We start from the raw sequence: 22,350 nt of genomic DNA, 5'->3' as shown, positions 1-22,350 counted from the left end.
TGATCAATTATTCTGAACTGTAAACTCACTCCCACAGTACCTGCTCTTTGCACTGCACTAGGGCTCTCTGGATTTCATTAGGATTGAGGGCATGAGCGTGGGGCAGACAGCTCAGGGCCAGCTCTGCTGCTGCCCGTACCATGTTGGGGTCCCTGGCTCGTGATGCTCGGTCAGCAAGGGATGCCACCTCTGGAGGAGTGAGGTGACCGTCCCAACACTCCACCAAAATGTTGAGGGCAGCACTGCCAATCTCCATGGCCTGACCTAAGAGAAGGAGAGAGGACACAGTATGTGGGCAGGAAGGAAAGCAAAGACAGGACACTGGATTTGAATACAGGGACGGACATGGACAGAGCCTTCTGCCCATACTCTGTGTTCATTTCATCTGTATTTGTGCATGTTTCCCGAAAGCTTGTAGATATGGACGAAACAGAGCAGTACCAACCCCCCCCCCCCACACAGACACACAGACACACAGACACACACACACACACACACTCCCTCTCACCGGTGATCCACGACACATGGGAGGAGTAGGTCCTAGACAGCCAGTTGGGTGAGACAAAGTTGTGGAGGCCAAGAGCATAGAGGCCAATCTCAAAGGCACAGAGGTGCAGGTTTCTGTGGGGCCCTTGGTGTCCCCCACTGGCTGACGGCTGGGTGAAAATGGAGGTGGAGGAGTTTCCTCCGGCTTTGATCAGCACAGTCTTGGCCAGCTCAAAGTAAAAATGGGCTGCTGCCTCTGATGGCTGGTTGGGTACATGGGGGGCGTGGCACTCTGGACGTCGCCCTTTGTACCTGATCACAGAGAAATATACGACATATGATTTAGAATGAATCTTTACTGTTTAGAACAGAGACCTAAATAGATCTACTGTAAATCAGATTTGTTTTCAGGAACACCTGCTCAACAAAGGCAGGCCTGGACATTTTTCCAACTTAGATTTACCTAATTTCTCATTAACATTTTTATTGCTTGACTGTACCGGTACCTTAGGCCTCCTGCTTATTACATGCATTAGGACTCTGTATTTGGAATTTTGCTCTCCTGTTTGTTATGTTAACTGTCTCCTTTCATTGACAAAAAAATCTAGAATTATTGCCTCCGCACACCAGTCAAGTTGCAATTACATTTTACATCCATGTCTATGAGAACACAAACCCTCACATTACAAAAACATGAATGCTTCACACACATCATCCGCTGACAGCGCAGAAGATCTATACAATCAGCACAATTTCAAGGTGGACACCCAAGATTAGTGTCACCAATTCAGTGTCTGACCAAATGTCTCCCCTTCTGTTCCTGAGACATGATGTTGAATAATGGCCAAAAAAGTGTTTTTGCAGAACATAAAGATATCATAGTGAAGTTGACCTTTGACCTCTTTAATATGAAAAGCCATCACTTCATCATTATATCATATTAGACATTTATGTATAATTTTAGCACATGAATTCTTGAGTCATGGCCAAAAACATGATTTATGAGGTTGCAGCGACCTTGACCTTTGACCTCCAAACACCATATTCTAATCAGTTCATTCTTGGGTCCAAGTGGATGTCTGCTGAATTTGAAGAAATTCTCCCAAGGTGTTCTTGAGATATTGCATTCGTGTAAATGGAAGATACGGATGTACAGATGTACAACTGAAAGGTGCTTATAGAAAAGTTATGGCTAATTAGCACAAGCACAAATAACATTGCTGAATTGAATGTAATGAGGAGGAAAAGCATTTTTACCTGCTGGTGTCGGTGTTCTTAGCTCTGGCCCCGCCACCTGCCCTCCGAGAGCCACTAGAGGAGGAGGAGCCGAGTGAATCAGACGATGAACTGCTGATGCTGTCACTGTCCTGGCCCCGCCCCCAAGATGTTGCTGCCCAGCCACCCCGGAGCGGCCGCCGGCTGAGGGTAGGGGAACTGTCTGAAGTTGTCTCAGGGGCACTGCTGTCAATACTCGCCATGCCTGTCAAAACAGCATGCACTTCACATCACTATTATGTGTACTTGTTTTTTATGTTAAGCTTTTTCAAAAATACCACAAATATGACCCAAGCTAAAAATCAGCACTGCCTGTCTGATTATGTGGATTTAAGTGAAGTTAAGTTAATTCTGTGACGTGTATGTAGTGACAGTGTTACAGGATGCTGTGCTCTGTTTAAAGAATGTACACATTTTTGAGTTTACCCGTGTGTTTCTTCTTCTGCCGGACAGGTGAGCCCCAGCAGCGCTGGCTGTATCCACAGCGCGCCCCCAGCGCCAGCCGACTTGGCACTGTGGATTCCAGCTTAAATGGAGCTGTGTCATTCTGCTGGTCACTTGATGAAGGAGGTCCATCTGACACTGCAGGGGAAGATGTGTTAGCACAATGGGATTACATTATGCATAATAGCACAGGATATCTAGGTTTTAGAAATGTAAACTCAGATCAAAGCAGTTATTTCATTTGATTTGAAGATTTAATTGATGACTTTAAAACTACATGGGCTGGCTCCAAGTTACACTGCTGAACTTCTGCTCACCCATGAGCCAGAGTGTCTAATAACTATAAGAAAGCTGCTCTGGATGCTCTACAGTATAGTATGACATGGCACCCAGAGATGGGGTGGCAGGGGTGGAGGTTCTCACCATGCTCCCTGTTCTCAGCAGCGCTCTCTCCTGCTGTATTGTTCTGCACTGGGTTCAGTTCAGCCTGATGAGCAACCTCTTCACCAGCCACTGTCACAGCAGAGGAAGAGGGCGGCCCAGTGGTCGCAGATGAAGATGTGGGGGCATGTTTGGAGACACCCCCGGTGGCCCCGCTCACCCCACTGTGGCTGGCAACAGTGTGTTTGGATGGGCTGCGCTGGCTACTAGCAGCTGGCTTGCTGGAGTAGAAGGAGCTTAGAGTCTGGGGCTTGTGGGTCTGACTCTCCCTGTCCAACAATTTATCAAGTATCTGAGGATGGAACGAGGGGTCAGGAGAGACACACGGAAAGGAGTAACACAGGGAGTGAGAGACAAGAAAGAAAGAGAAAGGAGAGTTCATTCAAGAAACAGGTAGAGAAATTTCTCTTCTTAAACTCCAGTCTTGGTAATTGCTGAAACACATCTGTTATGTGAGCGTGACTATGAGGTTGCCTGATTTTAGGAGACATTCACAGTTTGTGTTTAGAACATCTGAATTTAACAACTGCATTGCTGAACTATCAAATACCCCCTAGATGCAGTTCAGGGCAGTGCTCAACACCAGCGGAGTCAAACATTGAACTCCACCCATGTTGAGCATGTTTGACTTACTCAACAGCACCACCTGAAGGTGGACATCAATCCCTCATGAAGTAATACATTGTGAACACAGTGCAGCCTTGAAAACACATTACGCTGGTACCATATATTTGTAATATAATCCCTACCTGTCATAGAACATTGGCTGCATACAAAGAAATAAGGACGCAATTACAAATTGATTACAGGCTGTGGGATAAACCCAGGGGGCTGAGAGTCAAGCCAGGGCCCACAGAACATGCTGGAGGTTTTACCGGGGCTGGAGAGGCAGTCATAGCAAGGAGAGCCAAGACCTACAGAGCCTGTTGGAGGCTCCAAATCCAGGGGTGTGTGGACTCTTGCACTCCCTCTGGTTCTCCAACATGCTCTGTGGGCCCTGGCTCTCCTCTTGCCTTCAGCAAGCCCTGCTGACCAAAGCTGTGCTATGCTCTGTCATAGAAGGGTGGGAGGTTGGCAGGGTTCGCGCCCACAGCCTTTGGCTTTCCTTCAGTGTCCACATACCCCTGGATGTGGAGCTGTGGACTTGTGTCCATTTTTTCAGAGATTTCAAAGGGCAGGACTTGGTGAGGAAAGTAGTGGGATCCATTATAACACATACATTCATCAAATTCAGAGCTCCATATTGCTATTTTCCAAGCTACTGTAGTCGTATTCTGTTGTGATGAACCGTACTGCACCCCGTAGTCCCTCCATCTTACTACCCATATGAGACTACTTGGCTGTGGAGAGCAGACAGCAGCTTTGGCGATACACCTTAAGTTATCGGCTGTAGCAACTCCAATTCCGCCAGCGCAAACCCCAACTACCTGTTGGATTTGCGAGCTTCTGTTGTTCTAATTACACAGGTCAGACCCAGCGCAGCCGCTGGCCACCAAGCTCCTGTGACCCCAGGCAGTGGGTTAGCTGGTTAGCTCAGGCTGAATTTGAGTTGGTACTGTAAGTCCGTCTCTGCCTCTGTAGAGGAGCTGGTCGCTCTCCTCACAACAAAAATAGTCTCATAGGCCAAGAGAGGGGCGAAGAGAAACCGCAGAGTAGCAGCTAACTGACTAGCAGCTAACGCAGTCGGGATTGCTCATGCATGGCGGCACTCAACGTTTGAATCTGCCCATGCTGAGCGCAGCACAGAATTGCACACTGCAGTGAGGCTCTTCTTGAACCACTCAATATGATTTGTTTAGGTAAGCAACACCGAATATCCTGAGTTAGAAAATCATTCAGTAAATACTGTGTGTTGGATGTATGTATTGTTATGTTGTCAAAACAGCATACACGGTTTTTCTGTCAACCGTCAGTCTTCTTTTCATTTGTTCAACTGTCATGGAGTAAATGTAGGTTTCAGTGTCTGGTAAAGCCTGGACAATCATGTCATACAAACTAGCTTGGGAGGAACACAGAGGAGGTCACAATAACTAGTGCAAACACAGAACACAATATATAATATACATACAATATGTGTTACAGTGAATTATTGAAACTGCTTAGTGAATTCTTTGGCCACTGGGGGGCAGGATATCATGCTGCCAACACAAAACTGACAATATCACTTTATTTCACTGATTCATTTCTTAAGGACAACACATATTAACCAGCTTTCTGTAAATGTGCCAGTGTCTACCAACCAGCTAATTTTCACCTGCAGTCCTGCTACGACCAATGAAGTTACAGGTGGAGAAATACAATATTGCATTACAAACATGACATGATGGCCTTGTTAGCACACAGTGGTATATTCACAGCAGACACAGAGCAACATTGGTCTTTATTTGGAGTTTTATGTCTTATAAAGTCCTTTTAGCTCTGCTTTGGTCACCATCAGCTCCTAAAAAAATGATCTGCCACTTTTGCTGCTGAATGCCCCATTATGCTCACCAGCCAGTCATTAAAACCTCGTTGCCACCAAACACTTTCGGTAGAGTACCTTCGGAAGGAAAAGTAACCCTTCAGACATGGTACCAAGACTAGGACTGGGGATCACCACTTATTTCCTGAATCGATTTAACTTTTGATTCACAAGGTCACAATTCCATCTAATTCGATATGATATCAATTTGGTGGGGCTATTTCAGTTACAATACCAATTTTTGCTAGAATGTGAAAGAGATTTTCAGAGAGCTAATGCTGTAAATTCTGCATGGAATTATTAAAAACAAAAAAGAAGAAATTCAGAACAGGACTGACACTGATTATTTTATAACTAAATGCTTCTAGAGCAGCAACAGTAATATTAAAACAGCAAAGTCACAATATAAACTTATATCTCACAAAATATCTCACTGGAAACACATCTAAAATGTCAATAAAATGAATCACACTCATGACATCACAATACTGAGTTAAGTTAACAAAGAATTAAGAACACAGGCATCAGTCAGTATCAGTCCTGCTGTCCTCTGTGCTCCTCCCTCTGCTGCTGAGGAGAGTCACTGCCTGCAGGTCAAGTTACTGCTGGTAAGTGTTAAGATACATGACAAACTGAGCTAACCCATTAAACACAAACAGTTGTTGTTTCATCTTGTTAGTAACAATTTGCAAGTAGCTGGAAAGCACTCTGTGCTTGTTTAAAATATAATATTAGCTAGAGATGTACCGATACCACTTTTTCCTTCCCGATACCGATTCCGATCCCTGAACTTTAGGTATCTGCCGATACCAAGTACCGATCCGATATCAGCACGTAAAATAAAAATGGATGGGATATGAATTGTTTTATGTATTGTTTTGTGTCATTTCCGGTGTTTCTGTGACAGCGTCTCTGTACTGCTCTGGTGAATTCTACTAGCCTGCTTTCTCACTTCAGTTGCTTTAACGTCTACTTCAAGTCTTAACCCACACTGGTTCTGTTTAAGCACTTATACAGTACAGGCCAAAAGTTTGGACACACCTTCTCATTCAATGCGTTTTCTTTATTTTCATGACTATTTACTTTGTAGATTCTCACTGAAGGCATCAAAACTATGAATGAACACATGTGGACTTATGTACTTAACAAAAAAAGGTGAAATAACTGAAAACATGTTATATATTCTAGTTTCTTCAAAATAGCCACCCTTTGCTCTGATTACTGCTTTGCACACTCTTGGCATTCTCTCCATGAGCTTCAAGAGGTAGTCACCTGAAATGGTTTCCACTTCACAGGTGTGCCTTATCAGGGTTAATTAGTGGAATTTCTTGCTTTATCAATGGGGTTGGGACCATCAGTTGTGTTGTGCAGAAGCCGACAGCCCTATTGGACAACTGTTAAAATTCATATTATGGCAAGAACCAATCAGCTAACTAAAGAAAAACGAGTGGCCATCATTACTTTAAGAAATGAAGGTCAGTCAGTCCGGAAAATTGCAAAAACTTTAAATGTGTCCCCAAGTGGAGTTGCAAAAACCATCAAGCGCTACAACGAAACTGGCACACATGAGGACCGACCCAGGAAAGGAAGACCTAGAGTCACCTCTGCTTCTGAGGATAAGTTCATCCGAGTCACCAGCCTCAGAAATCGCAAGTTAACAGCAGCTCAGATCAGAGACCAGATGAATGCCACACAGAGTTCTAGCAGCAGACCCATCTCTAGAACAACTGTTAAGAGGAGACTGCGCCAATCAGGCCTTCATGGTCAAATAGCTGCTAGGAAACCACTGCTAAGGAGAGGCAACAAGCAGAAGAGATTTGTTTGGGCCAAGAAACACAAGGAATGGACATTAGACCAGTGGAAATCTGTGCTTTGGTCTGAAGAGCCCAAATTTGAGATCTTTGGTTCCAACCACCGTGTCTTTGTGAGACGCAGAAAAGGTGAACGGATGGATTCCACATGCCTGGTTCCCACTGTGAAGCATGGAGGAGGAGGTGTGATGGTGTGGGGGTGTTTTGCTGGTGACACTGTTGGGGATTTATTCAAAATTGAAGGCACACTGAACCAGCATGGCTACCACAGCATCCTGCAGCGACATGCCATCCCATCCGGTTTGCGTTTAGTTGGACGATCATTTATTTTCAACAGGACAATGACCCCAAACACACCTCCAGGCTGTGTAAGGGCTATTTGACCAAGAAGGAGAGTGATGGAGTGCTGCGGCAGATGACCTGGCCTCCACAGTCACCGGACCTGAACCCAATCGAGATGGTTTGGGGTGGGCTGGACCGCAGAGTGAAGGCAAAGGGGCCAACAAGTGCTAAACACCTCTGGGAACTCCTTCAAGACTGTTGGAAAACCATTTCAGGTGACTACCTCTTGAAGCTCATGGAGAGAATGCCAAGAGTGTGCAAAGCAGTAATCAGAGCAAAGGGTGGCTATTTTGAAGAAACTAGAATATAAAACATGTTTTCAGTTATTTCACCTTTTTTTGTTAAGTACATAACTCCACATGTGTTCATTCATAGTTTTGATGCCTTCAGTGAGAATCTACAATGTAAATAGTCATGAAAATAAAGAAAACATATTGAATGAGAAGGTGTGTCCAAACTTTTGGCCTGTACTGTAGCTCTCCTCCTTTCTACGACTTTCTCACTAATCTCTTAGCTGTTGTTTGCACATTACTATCCTTGGTAGCTACATTAGCTTTACAGTTAGCGATGGCTTCTCCCTCTGCTCTTTCTTGCTCGGTGTGCCAAATGTTCAGTTATGCCACAGTAACAGAGGTTTCCTGTACCGACTTTGATCATTTTGTCGATAGCGCCGTAGGCTCGCTGCGAACAACACTTGACTCTGTAGCTCCTCTTAAAAAGAAGTTAAAAAAGCAAAGAAAGTTCGCTCCTTGGTATAACTCTCAAACCCGTAAGTTAAAACAAATATTGCAAAAATTTGAAAGGAATTGGCGATTAACCAAACTGGAAGAATCTCGTTTAATCTGGACAGACAGTCTCAAAACATATAAGAGGGGCCTCCGCAATGCCAGAGCAAACTATTGCTCAGCATTAATAGAAGACAATAAGAACAACCCCAGGTTTCTTTTCAGCACTGTAGCCAGGCTGACTGAGAGTCAAAGCTCTATTGAGCCTTGTATTCCTTTAGCCCTTAGCAGTAATGATTTTATGAGCTTTTTTAATGACAAAATTCTAACTATTAGAGGCAAAATTCATGACCTCCTGTCCTGAGATAGTACCTATCTAACCTCAAACACAGCTGTAATATATATTTAGATTGCTTCTCCCCAATTTCTCTTCAAGAATTGACCACAGTGATTTCTTCATCTAAATCATCAACGTGTCTCTTAGACCCCATCCCAACTAGGCTACTTAAGGAGGTCTTTCCTTTAGTTAACACTCATATATTAGATATGATCAATATATCCTTATTAACAGGCTATGTACCACAGTCTTTTAAGGTAGCTGTAATTAAACCTCTACTAAAAAAGCCCACCCTGGATCCAGAGGTGTTAGCCAACTATAGACCAATATCTAATTTTCCCTTTAAGTCAAAGATCCTTGAGAAAGTAGTCGCAGACCAGCTGTGTGATTTTCTCCATGATAATAATTTATTTGAGGAATTTCAGTCAGGATTTAGAGTGCATCATAGCACTGAGACAGCACTAGTTAAAATTACAAATGACCTTCTGATTGCTTCAGACAAAGGACTCGTCTCTGTACTTGTTTTATTAGATCTTAGTGCGGCGTTTGACACAACTGACCATCAAATTCTACTGCAGAGACTGGATCACTTAATTGGCCTAAAAGGTTCTGCACTGAGCTAGTTTAAATCTTATTTATCTGATTGTTTTCAGTTTGTTGACGTTCATAATGAATCATCCTTACGTACCAAAGTTTGTTTTGGAGTTCCGCAAGGTTCTGTGCTCAGACCAATCCTATTTACTCTATATATGCTTCCTTTAGGTAACATCATTAGAAATCACTCTATAAATTTCCATTGTTATGCGGATGATACTCAGTTGTATTTATCGATGAAGCCAGAAGAAAGTAATCAATTAACTAAACTTCATAACTGCCTTAAAGACATAAAAACTTGGATGAGCACCAATTTCCTGATGTTAAATTCAGACAAAACTGAAGTTATTGTTCTTGGCCCCAAACAACTCAGAGACTCTTTATCTGATGACATAGTTTCTCTAGATGGCATTGTTCTGGCCTCTAGCACTACCGTAAGAAACCTCAGAGTAATATTTGATCAAGATTTGTCTTTTAATTCTCATTTAAAACAAACCTCACAGACTGCATTTTTTCATCTGCGTAATATTGCGAAAATTAGGCCTATCCTGACCCGAAAAAATGCAGAAAAATTGGTCCACGCTTCTGTTACCTCAAGGCTGGATTACTGTAACTCTCTATTATCAGGTAGCTCTAGTAAGTCCTTAAAAACTCTCCAGCTAATTCAGAATGCAGCAGCACGTGTAATAACAGGAACTACGAAATGAGATCATATTTCTCCTGTTTTAGCTTCGCTGTACTGGCTCCCTGTAAAATCCAGAATTGAATTTAAAATCCTACTGTTAACTTACAAAGCTCTTAATGGTCAAGCTCCATCATATCTTAGAGAGCTCATAGTGCCATATTATCCCACCAGAACACTGCGCTCTGAGAACGCAGGGTTACTCGTGGTCCCTAAAGTCTCCAAAAGTAGATCAGGAGCCAGAGCCTTCAGCTATCAGGCTCCTCTCCTGTGGAATCATCTTCCTGTTACGGTCCGGGAGGCAGACACCGTCTCCACATTTAAGATTAGACTTAAGACTTTCCTCTTTGATAAAGCTTATAGTTAGGGCTGGCTCAGGCTTGCCCTGTACCAGCCCCTAGTTAGGCTGACTTAGGCCTAGTCTGCCGGAGGACCCCCCTATAATACACCGGGCACCTTCTCTCCTTCTCTCTCTCTCTCTCTCTCTCGTATTCTATTACTGCATTTTGCTAACTCGGCCATTCTGGATGTCACTAACTCGGCTTCTTCACCGGAGTCTTTGTGCTCCACTGTCTCTCAGATTAACTCATATCGCAGCGGTGCCTGGACAGCGTGACGTGTGTGGTTGTGCTGCTGCCGTGGTCCTGCCAGATGCCTCCTGCTGCTGCTGCCATCATTAGTCATTAGTCATACTTCTACTGTTATTATAACACATATGATTATTGTCACATATGTACACTATCAGATATTAATATATACTTTCAACATATTATACCATAACAGCCAAAATTATAATTATAATATTATTAGTTTCATTAATGTTGTTTTAAGCTACTGTCATTACCGTCTGTCCTGCATCTCTCTCTGTCTTTCTCTCTTTGTCTCTCTTTCTGTCTCATTGTGTCACACAGATTACTGTTAATTTATCATGTTGATCTGTTCTGTACGACATCTATTGCACGTCTGTCCATCCTGGAAGAGGGATCCCTCCTCAGTTGCTCTTCCTGAGGTTTCTACCATTTTTTTCCCCCGTTAAAGGTTTTTTTTGGGGGGAGTTTTTTCCTTATCCGCTGTGAGGGCCCTAAGGACAGAGGGATGTCGTATGCTGTAAAGCCCTGTGAGGCAAATTGTGATTTGTGATATTGGGCTTTATAAATAAAGTTGATTGATTGATTGATTGTCTCAACTCCTAAAACTCTATGTAAAATATTAAGAAATGAATACATAATAGTAGAATGAATGCCATAAAACTTATTATTATTATTATTATTATTACCCAGTGTTGACATAGATCAAGATGGGTTAAGGTGCAGCCACACAATTTGGTAAAAAAAAGACATTTTAAAGGCTACAGTAGAATGTAGGGCTTGTATTAACAAATGCAAAAATTTTCACCAGATGACTTAAAGTAAGAAAATTAAAAAATAGTGGCGGGGCTTTTCCTCACCACAACTACAGAGGCTACCAGCTGCATTGAAACAGACTACATTATAAAAGGGCCGTTATTTATTAATCCCTCTGTGTTTTTATATATTTACTTTTTATCCACTCCTGTTGCCTTGATAAAGTTAATACATCGCGCTGTCATTTCAAACTCAACACTTCCAGAACTTGTTTCAAATTAAAAGCCCCTTATAACCTCGGCTGAGAGAATCCCTCCATTTTCTAAATAGGCTTTTATTGTGAAACATTTGTAGGAATTTGGTTGTGGAGGATACAGTAGCTTGTATTTTTACATGCGGCACTTCAAATGGAGCTCCTGCCATCTGCTGGCGCTTTTTACGTTACTACAACAACATTTCGGCTGGCACTGAATAAAAATAGGACAAGAATAACCCGATGACATCACACATGTCGTGAAAGACGACCGGGGATAACTGGTGAGTACCATCGTGTAGTCTGTCATGTCTGTCGGCCAAGTCACGACACGATTTTATGACTCCACAATCGTGTAATGTGACATAGTGACTTTCAGAACGGGCAGAAAAGTTGTGTAGTGTGAACCAGGCATAAATCCTGCTTTACCGTTTCTCCCTCTTGCATGTCGCTTATTTTCAGTGTGTGACTTCAGAGCGTGCATGAGAGGGGGAGGGGCTGCTGCGTGCTCAGGCGAGAGACAGAGAAAGGCGAGCTGAGTGGAGCAACGAGCGGAGCTTCAGAGCTGCTTTTCTGAAGCAAAACAAAAGTTTACATGTTCTAAAAGAAGAGAAAACATTGCCTGTCCTGCGATGTGACTATTGCACACGCGCAAATCGCGATGGCGATGTTCAAACGATAGCGTGCCTGGTATTGGATTGATCATAAGCTGTACTCGCCGATGCCCGATGCCGCATTTTAAGTAGTATCGGAGGCATTTCCGATACTGGTATTGGTATCGGTACAACTCTAATATTAGCAGCAGTGGATGAGAGAATGCGGACAAAGCAGACTGAAATATCTCTTTTCTACAAGTTTACATGTTGCTGAATAGGTGTATTAACGAAGTATTGACTTTTTCCTTGTGGAGGTTTTATTGCAGTAACAAGTGTAGCTGTCGTCAACTCAAGTTATCTACACTTCTCTGTCCCCACTGCGGCATATCTACTCTGTGTTTGTGTGTCTGTGTGTGCGAAAAAATGATGCAGCAGCCCCGATGCACAGACAGCAGGATGAGAGGCTGCTGCAGCATGATAATAAATTACACCACAACGTAAAAACAGTAAGTTAACAGTTACAGAAAAAAAGAGCCGGTAACATTTCAGCTTCTCAATGCTACAGTCATTCATAATTAAGCGCTGGGCCTGTTTACTACCGGAGAGATTAACGTGGTTAAAGCTTCAGTAGTCTCGCCACCAGACAATCAGAGATCTCCGCCTTCTGATAGTCTGGGGACACTCCTTTCTAAAGTGTGTTTAACACACCAGAGAAAACGGCCAGCAACAAAGCAACACCTCTTGCATTTTTGAAAAGGACACGCCCTCCCGGAAATGTGCGCTCCCCCTTTTCTCGTCCGCAAGGAAACAAGCACACAGAGAGCTTGAAAATGGATGCTGAGAGATTTAACTCTGTTTTATAAAACGTGTGCTCAGTCCACAAGATTGTGGAAATGAAGGACTTACAACAACTTTGTTTAAAACTTTTAACGCCCTCTGACTATGTTTACGTAGGGAATTTTTTTAAACTCTGAAATTGTATCCGCCCATCTAAACACAAAATTTGGGAGAAAGACATCAGTCTTTAGTTAAGCAAAGCGTCTAAAGACTGACTTGTGAGTCTAAAGCTTCAGGTATAGAGTTTATTAAAAGATCGATCTCGGATTTTATGAATCAATATTGGGTCATTCAAATGAAGATTGATTTGAATTGGATGAATCAATTATTTTAACCCAGTCCTAACAAAGACCCTTGGTCCATTAAGCGTTTCCACCCCAAACAGTGTTCTTAAATGTGGGTGGGGCTGTTGTCACTGACTGCTCCGTCCAGCATTCGCTGTATTTTTCATCATCGGTGACACAGAGGGAAGTCCGCACCTTGTTTATTGTCCACAGAACAGGGTTGTGCGCTGACATTTTCAGAACAAAAAAGAACAGGCAAGAGTGAGACTTTTTCTCAATGGGATATTTAAAAAAACGTGGGTTTGGGCATTTAGTCCTTCTCAGGCAAGCACAGGTTAGGGTTAGTTTTTCCATAGCCCAAAAGAATGAGGCTCTGTGACACTTTTTTCCCCCTGAGGATTAAAATATATACAGTTCTCATAATCTGGTTGAGATTAATATACATTTTTAAAAGATTGAAGAAAAGTGAATGAGAGACAATAAAAACTAATGGAATGGTCAAAGTTGTCATATTGAAATTTAAGGTGTTGCTGATGGATTCACGTCATCAACTCATGCATCAAGTAATACTGCAAGTGACTTTAAAAGTCACCCACAGTCGGGTCTGTGAATTAAGTTATTTTTTTCTCAGTCTGCAGCTGCTGCAAGAGGCAGCAAAACATCCTTTCATTTTATAGTCATAGTTTACTTATACATGTAAGACTTGCCATGGTATGAACAGTGGTTACATAAGCCTCAAAACCAGCCACAACTCAGCCCTGAGCAGAGTGACCATCCTCTATTGACCAATCCATGGACTGCAGTATTTCTAGCTCCACCTTTTAGTACCAGATCAGTGTGCTACATACCCCAACAGAGGGGTGACCAATGATGGGTACATTAAGGAACGGTTCTGTTGGTACCATCCACAACTTTTTACAGTGGAAACAGAAAAAAGCATACCAATCTGAACTGAACCATACCAGACTGCTTGGTGGAAACGGAGCTTAACTGTGTCTGCTGTTGGTACCAGGCAGGTTTTATATAGTGAAAGCTTCTGTAAAGAGCTGTTGCTGGTGAGCAGCCAACAGACTGTTGTCTCTAATATAGTTTTTATAGATATATATATAGAAGTGTTGGACTATGTCATGTTATTTGTGTGCAATGTTTTATGTAAGCCATTCACCCATCCTAATTCTAACTGGAAGACCACATCTCACAGTTATCAGTCAGAACTGATTTTGTTCAGGAAAAAAAGTTTCCAATTTCTTATCAAACGCTTAGAATGATAATAGTAGTGATGACTACCTTCTTTAGCTTGCTCTGGTCATCTTTATAGGTGATCATGAGAGCCAGAGCCAGATCACCTTTCACCCGCCTAGTTCCTTCACACAGCAGAGGATGCTCCGCCTCACTTACTGTGGTCTTCATACCTTCAGACACATAAAGGGGGAGACAACAGGCAAGATTACAGCAGGAGACATGGGGGAGACACAACATGGTAGAATTGACAGAAAATACAAACACAAGGGATGTAAGAAGTCGTGAGGAGAGAAAAGGAGATAGAATATAATCTGCCCAGAAATTAAGGAACAGGACAAAAATAAATTTACCAAGTGCAGCAACAGCAGCCTCGAAGCCCAGCTCCTCATCACCAGGCATCTCATTGTTACGGTTGCGACTTGGTGGACGGGAACCTGTTGGGGACACAACTGCACAAACAATATGTAGAAAAGTGAAAGTGATGTTAATTCTTGAAGTCCCCATTGGCTGACGCACACAGGTATATATACAGTGGCATGCAAAAGTTTGGGCACCCCTAGTCAGAATTTCTTTTCTGTAAATTGTGAAGTAAGTAGAAGATGAATGGATCTCTAAGAAACATTAAAGGGAAATTTCAGTTTATTTCAACCTGTCTCCTATCGTCCTAAATTTGTTTCAAGTGACTAGTGACATAAAAATAATAGTTAGCATGTTAGCTGTTAGCCTAGATACAGCCGGGGCACATAGTAGCGTCAGACCTGTTAAAACGTAAGTGAACGGGCATACTTCAAGTGCAAAGTTAGTCCACTAAACAAGCTTTTTTTCCACAAAGACCGCCTCATATTGTTAGGATAAATGTCAGAGAACATATAGAAAATGACATGCAAACGTGTTGTCTTACCTTACCGGTGTGGTGCCATGTTTGTTTACCATTTAGCTCTGCTTTCCAAAGTGTGGCCGAAATATATCTCACGAGCTCTAGATAAAGCCCAGCTGGATACTACTCCAGGTGGAGGTGTCTCGTCCTCGGTCACATCCAGACCTTGAAAATAAGGCTGCAACCGGTCCCATTCCTTGCAACAGAGGCATTCCTCTTCTGTGGGCACTGGGGCACAGCATTCACAGGTACACCACCAATCTCCAGAGCTACGCAGCCTTGCAGTAGCCATTCCTCCTCTCTCGTCCTCTACCTGTTGCGCCTCTCTCTCTCTCCTCCTCCGTTCTTCAATTTCACGAAGCTCTTCATCAGTGTATTCTGGCTCAAATAAAAAAGGGCGGCCATCAAACTCTGCAAAATAAAATTCCTCCTCCACAAAGTCGAAGTCTGGCAAAAAGTCAGCCATTATTCTATAAATCTTTCATAAAATAAATGAATGAACTTTTCAGGCTACTGTCCAGTTCTGCCTTCCAGCTGTTGCTGCTTGTTCTTGCGAGATTTCAGGCACAGTATGAGATTGCTGCTTGTTCTCGTGATATTTCGGCCACACTTTGGAAAGCAGAGCTAGATGGTAAACAAACATGGCACACACCGGTAAGGTAAGACAACACGTTTACATGTCATTTTCTATATGTTCTCTGACATTTATCCTAAGGATATGAGGCGGTCTTTCTGGGAAAAAAAGCTTGTTTAGTGGACTAACTTTGCACTTGAAGTATGCCCGTTCACTTACGTTTTAACAGGTCTGACGCTACTATGCGCCCCGGCTGTATCTAGGCTAACAGCTAACATGCTAACTATTATTTTTATGTCACTAGTCACTTGAAACAAATTTAGGATGATAGGAGACAGGTTGAAATAAACCGAAATTTCCCTTTAAGTTAAAAATTAAACATTTTTTCAACATTTTAACCAAGATTAGTGTATTCATTTTTGTTTTGTACAATTTTTGAGTGAAAAAAAGGAAAGGAGCACCATGAAAAAGTTTGGGCACCCCATGACATTTGAGCTCTCAGCTCTCAATCAAATGAGCAGTGCATGCAAGTCGGCCCAAGAATCTCACAGAGCCAGAATCCTTTTGCAGGAAGAATGGGTGAAAATCCCCCATAAAAGAACTGAAAGACTCTTAGCTGGTTAAATAAAGTGTTTAGAGGGTGTGATACTGGTACTGACCATGCAGGGTGCCGAAACTTTGCTTTAGGCCCTTTTCCTTTTTTGTTATTTTGAAACTGTAAAAGATTGAAATAAGAACAATAATCATGCATAACTGTTTTTCCTTTTGTAAATCAGGTCACTCTCTACTTACTTAACTGATCACAGTAAATGAAATTTTGACCAGGGGTGCCCAATGCAACATCATCAGCTTCATTCTGGTGGGGGACTTGCACGTCAGAGCCTTAGCATTGTTCAACATAGTTTAACATCTTGTACTAAATGAAATCCAGTGATCAAATAACAATTGGTGCTTACCTGGCGTACACAGTACATCAAAGATGAAACTGGCCAACATGAGGGGCAGCACAGGTCTATAATCACAGAAGTTTCCATCTCTGAGCTGCTCAGCTCTCTCTCTGATAGCCGACATCTCCACCAGGCCCAGAGGAATCTTCTTCAACAGAGCCACCACTTCTGACTCCTGGTAGGCCAGCTTCACCTGGTCAACACACACTCACACAGTCACAATGTGTGGTACATGTTCATTCCTCCACATTATTTATGCAGTTTTGGATACACCATATACATTAGACATATGGGAACAAGGAAGCAACCCCCAAATTAAAACCCTGTGTTTATCGACATTTTTAGCATTTTAGAGACATTCCTGTTCAGAGTGACTTGTGGAGATGCTCAGTCTTTATTGAAACAACACTATCAATTCAAGTAGTCAAAGCAAAGTCCTGCATCGGCTCTCCTCTGAGGCTAACATGCTTGTAGTGGATAAAATAGAAATACACAGTTTTTAATTACTAGGGATGTAACAATACATAAATGTGGATCAAATTATCTATTCACTAATCATGATCCAATATCATCGATGCAAAGTGAAAATGTCAATACATATCATGATCTTTAAAATACTTTAAAATTCCCATGGCATGTTCACGTCACCATTCCACCCAAACACACCTCATCCATAATCATTTAAAAAGTGCTAGCATCCTAACACCAGACAGACAACGGCAAGTAGCCAATAAACTGACAAATTTTCTCTTAGTTTTGTTCTTATCCAATTTGTCCTTAAGTTGTTCTACCCACTGATTTCTGGGATTCACCAATGTTTTCTTATCTTTGCTCTTCTCTTAAGCCCGGTGTACACTGTGTGATTTTGGGCTGTCCCAGACAAAAGAGGACCAACATAAAAGAGACGTGGCAATATTTGGTCATGGCTCTAAAGCAGTGGAGTTGTGGCAGCAGAAGCCTTGCCTGTATGATGTGTCCTCCAGCTCTTACCATGATCACGTAAAGAAGGATGAAACATGGAAGGAAACAGCTGTGGAGTTGCAGCTGCCAGGTGAGCAACCTAGCAGCTAGCAAAAACACACACAGACACACCGCAGAATATAATGCCCACTAGGTTAGGTTATTTATAAATGTGACCCTCTATGCTTCACAGTTGGAGAAGTAATAACCCGTGCAGCATCCTTGCACACTCAGTATGGGAAGCTACTGCATTGTAGGCCGTAGCCTGCGATTCAGTAGGAGCTGTCATCGTACAGTCTGCATACCCAAGTTTATTAGATCAATGTTGCACAGTATAGCTTGCACTAAACTTAAAAGATTGCTAAAATCTTACAGTCTGTAGGAGGCTTTAGGGAAGAGAACATTTTACGAATGCTTGAGAGAACTCTGACCAAGATAAGATAAGAGAGAAAAAAAATCTGATTTTTACAGGCAAATTCATCTGCAGATGGTCTGGTTCGAAATGAGACTTAACTTTTTTATGGGTGTCATTTTCTGAAGTTAAAATTTGGCCTACAAGAGCAGGAACTCCTTCAAAATTTAGTCTGTAACCCGGGGGACGTGCCTTACATACCCCGGGTGCGAGTGTTGGTGCCTGATGCGCATTCCTGACGGCTCACACGGGGTCATCTCATCACTTTTTGGATAAGCTAGCAAAACAGTAACCTAAAAAGTTGTGTATTAACGCAATCTTTGCCTTAACCCCAAGATTAAACCTACAAGAAACCTCATGTTTAACTGTACCTTATTATTTTTTTGTGATTATCAGTTTACCAGGATACACTTAGATTGGCACAACTGCAACCACAACCACGAACCTCCAGACAAGAAGGGTGAAGAAGAATCTCCTCAGATGGAGGCTCTGTATTCTGATATCAATATAGTATCTTAATTTAATAGCTGCCCAGCTCAAACAAGCTTACAAGGCAGACTATCAGTTTCCATCTCCATAGTTGTGAAACCACATATAAAAATCATAGAAAACATAAATAATATATTCTGCAGACCTTTATGTGCATGAAATAAACTTAAATTATATGTGTGTACTATTCAGTCTAATTGTCTAATCTTTAGAAATAAAACTAGCCCATACTTTGACACTTAGTCCAACTTCTCAAAACATCAAAACAAAATGCTCTGCTGAGACAGAGACAGAGACAGAGATAGAGTGAGAGTGAGAGTGAGAATCTGTATGTGGCAGTGAATACTGATAGTGATACACAAATGAATGAGTGGGAAACCCTGCAGCCACAAATGTGCACACAATATTAAATGTTGACAGATCCAGTAGTATACAGGATAAGATGGGAACAGACAGATACACACACACACACACTCACTCACATAGTCATGCACACACACACAACCAAACACATGGGCCCCGTTTCCACCAAACATTTTCGGTATAATACCTTTAGAACCATAAGTAACCCTTCAGATATGATACCTAGACCCTAGGTCTGTTTAGTGTTTCAACTGCAAACAGTGCTCTCAAATGTGGGCGGGGTTATTGTCACTTAGTGCTCCATCCAGCACTCCCTGTATTTCCTCTTCACCAGTGACACAAATGAAAGTCTGCACCCCATTTATAGTCCACAGAATGGGGTTGTAAACTGACATTTTTAGAACAAAACAGAACAGGCTGGAGTGAGAATCTCACTCCATGGGATAGTTAAAAACAGCGGGTTTGTATATTTAGTCCTACTCAGGCAAGCAAAGGGGTTTAGTGTTGCCGTAGCCCACAGGAACGACGCTCTGTGGGGCTTTTTTTTTTCTCCAAATCAGGATTAGAATATATGCAGTTCACATAATCCGGTCAAAAATAATATATATTGCTTGAAGATCCACTCATTACTAAAAGTGAATGAGAGACAATAAAAACTAATGGAATAATTAAAGTTGTCATATTGAAATTGTAGGTGTGCTGATGGATTCACGTCATCAACTCATACATTAAGGAACATAATAACATACAAGTAAATGTTCCATCTTAAAAGTTGCCGGCAGTTAGCCCAGTGAATAAAATTATATTATCTCAGACTACAGGTGTTGCGAGACACAGCAAAACATCATTTCATTTTATAGTTAAGAGTTTACTAATGTACAGTACAGGCCAAAAGTTTGGACACACCTTCTCATTCAATGCGTTTTCTTTATTTTCATGACTATTTATATTGTAGATTCTCACTGAAGGCATCAAAACTATGAATGAACACGTGGAGTTATGTACTTAACAAAAAAAGGTGAAATAACTGAAAACATGTTTTATATTCTAGTTTCTTCAAAATAGCCACCCTTTGCTCTGATTACTGCTTTGCACACTCTTGGCATTCTCTCCATGAGCTTCAAGAGGTAGTCACCTGAAATGGTTTTCCAACAGTCTTGAAGGAGTTCCCAGAGGTGTTTAGCACTTGTTGGCCCCTTTGTCTTCACTCTGCGGTCCAGCTCACCCCAAACCATCTGGATTGGGTTCAGGTCCGGTGACTGTGGAGGCCAGGTCATCTGCCGCAGCACTCCATCACTCTCCTTCTTGGTCAAATAGCCCTTACACAGCCTGGAGGTGTGTTTGGGGTCATTGTCCTGTTGAAAAATAAATGATGGTCCAACTAAACGCAAACCGGATGGGATGGCATGTCGCTGCAGGATGCTGTGGTAGCCATGCTGGTTCAGTGTGCCTTCAATTTTGAATAAATCCCCAACAGTGTCACCAGCAAAACACCCCCACACCATCACACCTCCTCCTCCATGCTTCACAGTGGGAACCAGGCATGTGGAATCCATCCGTTCACCTTTTCTGCGTCTCACAAAGACACGGCGGTTGGAACCAAAGATCTCAAATTTGGGCTCATCAGACCAAAGCACAGATTTCCACTGGTCTAATGTCCATTCCTTGTGTTTCTTGGCCCAAATAAATCTCTTCTGCTTGTTGCCTCTCCTTAGCAGTGGTTTCCTAGCAGCTATTTGACCATCAAGGTCTGATTCGCGCAGTCTCCTCTTAACAGTTGTTCTAGAGATGAGTCTGCTGCTAGAACTCTGTGTGGCATTCATCTGGTCTCTGATCTGAGCTGCTGTTAACTTGCGATTTCTGAGGCTGGTGACTCGGATGAACTTATCCTCAGAAGCAGAGGTGACTCTAGGTCTTCCTTTCCTGGGTCGGTCCTCATGTGTGCCAGTTTGGTTGTAGCGCTTGATGGTTTTTGCGACTCCACTTGGGGACACATTTAAAGTTTTTGCAATTTTCCAGACTGACTGACCTTCATTTCTTAAAGTAATGATGGCCACTCATTTTTCTTTAGTTAGCTGATTGGTTCTTGCCATAATATGAATTTTAACAGTTGTCCAATAGGGCTGTCGGCTGTGTATTAACCTGACTTCTGCACAACACAACTGATGGTCCCAACCCCATTGATAAAGCAAGAAATTCCACTAATTAACCCTGATAAGGCACACCTGTGAAGTGGAAACCATTTCAGGTGACTACCTCTTGAAGCTCATGGAGAGAATGCCAAGAGTGTGCAAAGCAGTAATCAGAGCAAAGGGTGGCTATTTTGAAGAAACTAGAATATAAAACATGTTTTCAGTTATTTCACCTTTTTTTGTTAAGTACATAACTCCACATGTGTTCATTCATAGTTTTGATGCCATCAGTGAGAATCTACAATGTAAATAGTCATGAAAATAAAGAAAACGCATTGAATGAGAAGGTGTGTCCAAACTTTTGGCCTGTACTGTATGTAAAACTTGCCACGGTATGAGCAGTGGTTACATAAGCTTCAACACAAGCCACAACTCAGCCCTGAGCAAGAGTGACCATCCGCTATTGACTAATCAATGGGCTGCAATATTGCTAGGTACCCCAACAGAGGGGTGACCAAAAATTGGGACGGTATGCAACAGTTCCATTGGTACCATGCACAACTTTTCACTGAGGAAATGGAAAAGATGCGTACTGTACAGAAGTGAACCGTACCGTACTGCTTGGTGGAAACAGGGCTATGATGGCTTACTCCTGACAGGGATAATGAATTTTATTCTATTTTTAGGATTTTTCAAGCATCCAGAGTATGTGTGTGTATTTATGTAAAAGTGAAAGACCTCCAGAGCTTTGGTAGATGCCGGTGGTCTTTGGAGTTCCAGGGAGAACATGCCAGTGCTGAAGGCCAGGTTGTGGAGCTCCAGTCGTTCACTGAGAACAGTGAGGAGAAAGGCGGCTTTTGACAGCGTATTGGTGGCTACCTGTGTCTGACGGCTCGTTGACACCTTGCTCTTCTTACCCTAAATCAGGGAAATAACGATGTCAGAAAATTAAACAAAACTTTATTTCTGAAAAGTAGATTCACAGTTTGAATTTCTTCATTTTTGTGAATATTTAATATTTGTTGCTCATTTACAAACTGGCACAATACAAAATTGGCACAGTAACAATGCCAATGAATATAAAACAGTTATCAGAAAAATGTGGTGGCTTTCGTTCATGAAGAACAGCTCATTATCCCACTACACCATTCAAAATGCTGACTGATGTCTTTGGTAAATTGAAACTGTACAACAGAAGGAGAGAAGGGAAGTAGTAGAGAGTGTGTTGTGGGGTGCTGGGACTTGTGACTGTATCTACCTTAGTCTGTGGCTGCTCCACTTTCAGGTCTGGAGGGTTGGCTAACAAGTCTCTAGCCAGCTCCACGGCCAGCCGGCACGCCTCGTTACTGTAGCCATGAGCATGGAGGGCCTCAGCACACGCAAACAGCACCTGTACACGCATGCACGCATGCACGCACACAGAAAAATAATGCCTTTTTTTTT

General features: G+C 42.4%; 1 protein-coding gene across 2 annotated transcripts in view; it reads right to left on the bottom strand.

The window, feature by feature from the left end:
• zswim8 (zinc finger, SWIM-type containing 8) overlaps nt 1–22,350 on the bottom strand; it is a 133,665-nt gene that overhangs the window by 40,265 nt on the left and 71,050 nt on the right. The window contains exons 11-20 of one of the 2 annotated variants that reach the window (XM_078160824.1): nt 22,166–22,297; nt 21,646–21,825; nt 16,562–16,744; nt 14,504–14,612; nt 14,199–14,323; nt 2,629–2,938; nt 2,188–2,343; nt 1,744–1,966; nt 509–798; nt 41–264 (exon numbers count right to left, since the gene is read on the bottom strand). In XM_078160824.1, the coding sequence (XP_078016950.1) occupies nt 41–264; nt 509–798; nt 1,744–1,966; nt 2,188–2,343; nt 2,629–2,938; nt 14,199–14,323; nt 14,504–14,612; nt 16,562–16,744; nt 21,646–21,825; nt 22,166–22,297 (1,932 nt within the window). Of the gene's footprint in view, nt 1–40; nt 265–508; nt 799–1,743; nt 1,967–2,187; nt 2,344–2,628; nt 2,939–14,198; nt 14,324–14,503; nt 14,613–16,560; nt 16,745–21,645; nt 21,826–22,165; nt 22,298–22,350 lie in introns of both variants that reach the window. The other variant, XM_078160825.1, reaches the window with a different exon arrangement.

This window comes from Epinephelus lanceolatus, chromosome 17 (assembly GCF_041903045.1).
Source record: "Epinephelus lanceolatus isolate andai-2023 chromosome 17, ASM4190304v1, whole genome shotgun sequence".
In the NCBI taxonomy this organism is placed as follows: Eukaryota; Metazoa; Chordata; class Actinopteri; order Perciformes; family Serranidae; genus Epinephelus; species Epinephelus lanceolatus.
This window is presented reverse-complemented; position numbering and strand designations above follow the sequence as displayed.